Source organism: Megalobrama amblycephala, linkage group LG8, assembly GCF_018812025.1.
Source record: "Megalobrama amblycephala isolate DHTTF-2021 linkage group LG8, ASM1881202v1, whole genome shotgun sequence".
Classification (NCBI taxonomy): domain Eukaryota; kingdom Metazoa; phylum Chordata; class Actinopteri; order Cypriniformes; family Xenocyprididae; genus Megalobrama; species Megalobrama amblycephala.
Window position 1 is genome coordinate 28,345,861 of NC_063051.1, and position 6,799 is coordinate 28,352,659.

General features: G+C 35.9%; 1 protein-coding gene across 5 annotated transcripts in view; it reads left to right on the forward strand.

The window, feature by feature from the left end:
* Positions 1-6,568, forward strand: part of palm3 (paralemmin 3) — a 60,461-nt gene extending 53,893 nt beyond the window's left edge. For all 5 annotated transcript variants that reach the window (XM_048200372.1, XM_048200370.1, XM_048200373.1 and 2 more), the window contains exons 6-8: positions 1,807-1,837; positions 2,687-2,746; positions 4,324-6,568. In XM_048200372.1, coding sequence (XP_048056329.1) covers positions 1,807-1,837; positions 2,687-2,746; positions 4,324-5,240 — 1,008 coding nt within the window. In that variant the 3' untranslated portion in view covers positions 5,241-6,568. The remainder of the gene's footprint in view (positions 1-1,806; positions 1,838-2,686; positions 2,747-4,323) is intronic.
* The last annotated feature ends 231 nt before the right edge of the window (positions 6,569-6,799 follow it).

Genomic DNA, 6,799 nt, shown 5'->3' on the forward strand with positions numbered 1-6,799 from the left:
ATTCCACAAAAACATTAGGCAAAAATTTTCTGTGTTCATTTCTGATTTCTGAAGGATCATGTGACACTGAAGACTGGAGTAATGATGTTGAAAATTCAGCTATGCATCACAGGAATAAATTACATTTTAAAATATATTCAGATATATTTGATCAAATACAGCTTTGGTGAGAATAAGAGAATTCTTTCAAAAACATTTAAAAAAAAATCTTGCTGACCCCAAACTTTCTGAATGGTGGTGTAAGATAAGAAGGCTTGCAAGTTAACAACATAAGACAGTTCTTCTTAAACATTTAAGTCAATATGCTTCATGTTCACAGTTTACTGTATGATACACGGCTCTCTGAAATCATTATGAGCTGCTTATAAGTAGCAGCAAGTCATTGCTGTTTTTTTATTTTACACTTGTTACCATCACAACAAACAGCCTTATACGGAGGTCAGCTGAACCGTAAGTAAACACATTATTTTGACTTTAAAAACACACACTGCAAGGCTGTTGAGTATGGGCTGCTGTGAGACTATAGCTTTTATCATAGAACTGAATTAAAATGAAGCTGAGTCTTGGTCTTACAGTACTGTGTTTCATGACGAATTAAGTTCAAAGTGTCAACATAAACGCACAGGAACTGATGTTAACCTTCATGTTCTGTTGAGATCGGCTTGACTGACTTTATGTTTAGGGTCCCGTCACTTATGTGTAAAAATAACAACAATAAATTTCAAAATTAAATCTCTGAGACTCCAAATAAAAAGTTGATAAGTTGATATACTGCTTATAATCATGAGAAAAAGAAAGAAAAGTCATGCAGTATCGATTTTGTTTGTTTAGTTTTTTTAAATTACAATTTTACATTGATTGACTGCCTGATCACAGTGACTGCCTGAATACTGAATATGAAAAATATAGTGTTGGTGTGACTCCACCTTGTGGCAACTGAAGCTGATGTGTCTGTTAATAAATGAATCTGGCAACACAACCATATTTTTTTCTAATCTTGATGAAAGATCTCCCCTAATTATCTAATCAGAGTGAGTGAAAGAAAGTGTTAGCGGTTATGAGCCAGTGAATGAGGAAAGCTTCACATGAATTAGATGACTGCTGATATTTACAACATTAGAGGAAGGGTGCGTTATACAGTAATACAATAATACAATAAACGCACAAATCTGACACAAACCTGAACATGGGTAACTACTCTTGGGTAATTTTCAGTTCACATTGAAATGATTTCATATTATTAGTTAATGTTTTGAATGTTCTGAAAATGGTATTAATATTACTTGAATGAATTAAAACACTCAGTATTTTTGTTCATGTTAGATTCCAGCTATTTGCCTTCAGCCATGATTAATTTATTCCATTAGCAAAGGTGTCCTATAACAAGGGGTTTACCTAGATACAGTGTTATACAGTTGTTCATTTGGTCATGTGATTTGAACATGAAAGGGCACATATAATAATATCGCTTTCATAAGCATTAAAAAAAAAAAAAAAACGTAATTTCTTTGTGTGTAAAACTGGTTTAAAACTGGTTTCTTTGTGTGTAAAAAATGGTTTATGGTGTTTCTAGAAATCACATTGTAACCAGAGTGCTGCAGTATTTGGGAGAAGGTTGGGTTATTGGTGTGCATGTTAATGAATTTCGATAGGAAACTTCTCTAGTCTCGAGCTGTTCCTCCCATAAATGTTCCATGGCCTTGAATAAAATATTAACCAGCAGAATGAGATGGTTTAAACAGCTAAAGAGTGTGATGTGTCCTCTCTAAGGGCGACTGTTGACCTTTTCTCTCGTTCATCCAATAGGGAGAGACTGTGGTGGAGCCAGCGGGAACAGGTGAGTGTGTGCCACCTGTCCGCTCTCTGCTCTGCTGACCATCTGTGTGGATCTGTTGCCGTTACAGAACATCTAACTTGTCTGCTTTCCAGACCTGATTATTGCTTACACAAAAGAGTATAATCCTTGACAAAACAGCAGTGGTGATTCTATGTTATGTTATTTCTTATTTAATTAAGGTTCAGTTTGATATCATTAACTAATGCTTTAGTGATCATCAACTAATGATAAATAACAATTTCACAGCATTTATAGATCTAATGTAATGTTAATTTTGGCTAATATTAATATATTTTGATATATTATAAAGTTATAAGTTACCATTAGTTGAAGAATCAATGAATAGACTGTTACATTGTATGTTTCACAAATAATTGCTGATAAGAAATGTTTCATGAGCAGCAAATCAGCATATTAGAATGATTTCTGAAGGATCATGTGACACTGAAGACTGGAGTAATGATGCTGAAAATTCAGCTTTGCATCACATGAATAAATGTTAAATTATATTTGTTTTTTTATTATTATTGTAATAATATTTAACAATTTGACTATTTTAATGTATTTTTAATCAAATAAATGCAGCCTTGATGAGCATAAGATAATAAAAAATCAGTTTTGAACAGTAGTGTATATTTCTGATAATATTTATATTTATGTTATGGAATTGAACCTTATTTTAAAGTATTACCAATCTTTTTTAGGCTTTATTAGTGCATGAAACCATTTCGATTTAATATAAAATTTTGAAATGAAAACACTGTAAAAAAAATGAACAATAGAACTCATCTGGAGTTGCAAAGCATGATATCAAACTAAAATAAATCATAAATGTTTCTAATCAAACAGAAGTTGCTGAGACGGCTCCTAATGGACCTATCGTGGAGAATGGAAATGAGGAAAAGAAAGGTATAAAATATCACTTCTCTTTTCATATGTTATATACTATTATATATACAGTCAAACCAAAAATTATTCAGACATTTTTTTTATATATTTTTACTAGTGTGTGCAGGACACTATAGTTCATGTATGTAAGTGAGGATAGCAAAATAAAGTAAACTGTGACATATTATACCCAAAAATTCTTCATACAGTGGACTACCAGTAAAATTGATAAAAAATTGGAACCAAAAATCATTCAGACACTTTGACCTGACTGTGTTTTGCTTAAGTATTATCTGACATAATTTTTTATGACAGTTTAACTCTGAGATCTTCTCATATTTTATTACCATTTTTTAAACTATAGTGAATAAACTGTATTAATGAATGAAATGTTCAAGGTGTCTAAATACATTTTGGTTATATTCTTAGTCGCCTGGTAAAGACTTTGGAAACTTTCTGGTTATATGTGCAGAGATCATCATGTGGCTTGAGGAGGGCTGTATAGTTTATTTTTTCTACTTACAATTTTTTCCCTGACAGATGATAAATTAGACAAAAAAATCCTTAGACTTAAATTGAAGGACAGACCTGATATGGCATAACCAGTAAAACACCCTAGCAACCACCTAGCAACACCCTAAAAACCATCCAGAACAATCTAGCAACTACACAGCAATGTGCCAAAAACCAATCAGAACACATTTGCGATCAGATAGCAGCGGCTTATTAACCACCCTCAACGCCGGCATCTGGCTATTCTACGTTTCTTTCTTTTTCTCTCTGTCTGTATATTTATGAAAAAGCCTTTAAAGTGATAGTTCACCCAAAAATGAAAATGATCCCATGATTTACTCACCCTCAAGCCATCCTAGGTGAATATGACTATCTTCTTTCAGACAAACACTATCGGAGATATATTTAAAAAAATGTCCTGGCTCTTCCAAGCTTTATAATTATAGTTACGATTTTGAAGCCCAAAAAAATGCATCCATCCATTACAAAAGTAATCTGTACAGCTCCAGGGCGTTAATAGAGGCCTTCTGAAGTGAAGCGATGGGTTTTTGTAAGAAAAATATGCATATTTAAAACTTTATTAACTAATAACTAGCTTCCGGCAGATTGCCATATGCATCGATTTTCGGCAGAAGAGTAACCCCTGACCCGACGCATGATGCAAACGTGGAGGCGCAGAGGATAGAGCAAAACAAAACATTGGTCACAAATTAATCTAAATTAGTCTAAAATGATCATTCTTAAAGAGAATAGAAGGCCTGGAGCATTATAGATTATTTTTTATGATGGATGGATGCATTTTTGGGGGCTTCAAAATCCCCCCAAAAAATAAAGCTTGGAAGAGTCAGGATATGCTATAATATAACTCTGATTGTATTTGTCTGAAAGAAGATAGTCATATACACCTAGCATGGCTTGAGAGTGAGTAAAACATGGGATAATTTTTTATTTTTGGGTGAACTAACCCTTTAATATGCTATCAATTATAGTATCAAAGCATTGCCTCACCAACCAAAGACAGTTTCTGTGTTGTTAACAAAATGTCAAAACATTATTTAGATTCATACTGTTGGTTTTTGTTGCAGATAATTCTGTGCATGCTGACAATCACGACGTGGAGGAAGCAGAACCACGCACTGATGCTAAGACAGCAACCGACACCACAACAACTTCAGCTGTTATTAACGGAAATGGGGAAGGAGAAACATCACAAGATACTCCAGGACAGGACGAACCTGCTTCTGATAACGGCTTCACCAGCCACCCTGCTGAAGGAACAGGTGCTGGTGGAATAACTATGACCTTCCTTGGCTTCAAGGAGGCGGAGCCCGGGGATGGGGTTGATGAGGATGATGACTGTGGAGCAATTATCCGAGCAGAAAGAGTCATCATCACAGACGAAGGGGAGGAAATCCCAGAGGAAGATGACGGCATGGCTCAAGAACCTACTACGGATGCTAAAAATGAAGACGCATCTGGAAACACAGAAGCAACGGTTGCTGAAGAAGAGACACGGGATGATCCGGAAGCTTCTGTTGAGTCGAAGCAGGTCGAAGTGATTGAAGATACTCCTGCTGAGGAAATAGTTACGGATGTGGCAGTGGAAGGCGAAGAGCAAACCGAGCAACATCTCCCAGACTCCACTGATACGCAACCACAAACTGTGACAGTAGATAGCCCTATAGAGGAGTCCCAGGTTCCAGTAAATTCCACAACAGAACCTTCTCCAACAATCCAACCTAAAGTCGAAGCAAACGCAATAGAATCACAAACCCCAAAAGACGAGGAGGCCGCGCCCCCCTCGCGCATCTCGCTCAGCCAATTTCAGGAGGTTCCACTGGATGAGTCCAACACCAAGGCCGAAACAGAGAAGCGGCGTGCCGAACAAGAACCTCTGCTGATCTCCAAAGCAGCGGCCCAGCTGGATACCAGCGCCCCAAATCGAGCAGAGGACGCAATAGCGCCAAAGCGAAAAACCTGCCAGTGTTGTTCGATCATGTGAACGGTCTGCTGACGTTTGACTGTGACTTTTTGTTTTTCTTTCTTTTTCATCTTGCCTGTTACTCTGAATATACAGTTTGACTATTTTCAGCTGTTCACTAACTGCTTTGCGATGCCGTCAAAGCACAAAGTGTTTATTATGAACTGAAGCATACCTTCAAAACAGAGCCCTAAAAATGGAAAGACTGGCATTGCCCTCTCCGTATAGGATGACCATAATTCCTATATGTGTAAAAAGAAGCTTTGTGAAGCGCATTGCCTTGGAGGAAAGGACTGGAATAGGCTTCAGTGTGCATGTTGTTGTTGTTGATGTGTCACCATTGGTTGCATTCCCAGCCTCTGGTGTCTGATTATGATCCTGTTTTTATGTCTGGCGACTCTAGAGCTTTGGCTGCCGACCCACAGAGGCCTTGACGGTTTTAACACTACCACATGAAAATATTTTGTTTTTATCAGTGCCGTGGGAATCAACCCACTGCGGTAATTAATACTTCTCTACTTTCAATAGTTGTTGCACACTCTATTTTACAGTAAAGCATTTGTGTGCCTTGATTATGAATCAAAACAAAGAGACGGAATGGTTACCTGTGATTTTATACATGTTGTAACATCTTTGGGGATTTTTATAGCTGATGTGAATTGAGTTTCAATTTGGCTGTGTTTATTGTTACATTGTATTCAATTGCCTGACAAGTGTTTTTAGAGCTTAAAGGGATAGTTCATCCAAAAATATGAAATTCTGCGCAGAAAATCATTTCATGTCCTTCCAAAACTCCTTGAGTTTTTATTTTGCAAGACACACAAGATATTTTGAAGGCTGTTTTGTCTGTACAGTGAAAGGCAGTGGGTTCCAAAACAACTTTCTATCATAAGAAAGACAATATTTTTGTCTGGCTGAAGAAAGAAATTCATACCGGTTTAGAACATGAGGGTGAATAAATGACAGAATTAACTTCTTTTTTGTTGTTGAGTGAACTATCTCTTTAATGTGACCCTGTTAACAGTACTATTTCTGAACAGTATATAGTATATGTCATAAATCGATTTAGCAATCTTTTTAAGGTTAATTCTCCAACTAACATTTCTCTAAGGACTGCTTCTGGTGTCTTTTTTTAGCAGTTGTTTAAATTGTGTGTGACAGTGATTCAAGTTTCATACCATTATGTAATCAATATTATTCAAAGCTTTCAGTTGGATTCAGGAACATCATTTTTTTTCTAGCATAAGAAGTTTGATGCAAATTCTCAGTGCCTGTATGTACAAAGAGCTGAATAATAAGCGGTGAGGATTTTGTATAGAAAGTAAAATAAATAAAATGATGAAATTTAATCAAAGGCTGTTTTTTCTTCTTACAAAAAAAATAATTTTTGAGGAGGCATATAATGAGAGGATATACAGTCGCGTGAAAAAGAAAGTGCAGCCTTTTGATTTCTATCCGTTTACGTATCAGGACATATAAAAATCATCTGGTCTTTAGCAGGTCTTAAAATGAGGTAAATACAACCTGAGATGAAAAACACCACATGACATATTACACCATGTCATTATTTATTTAACAAA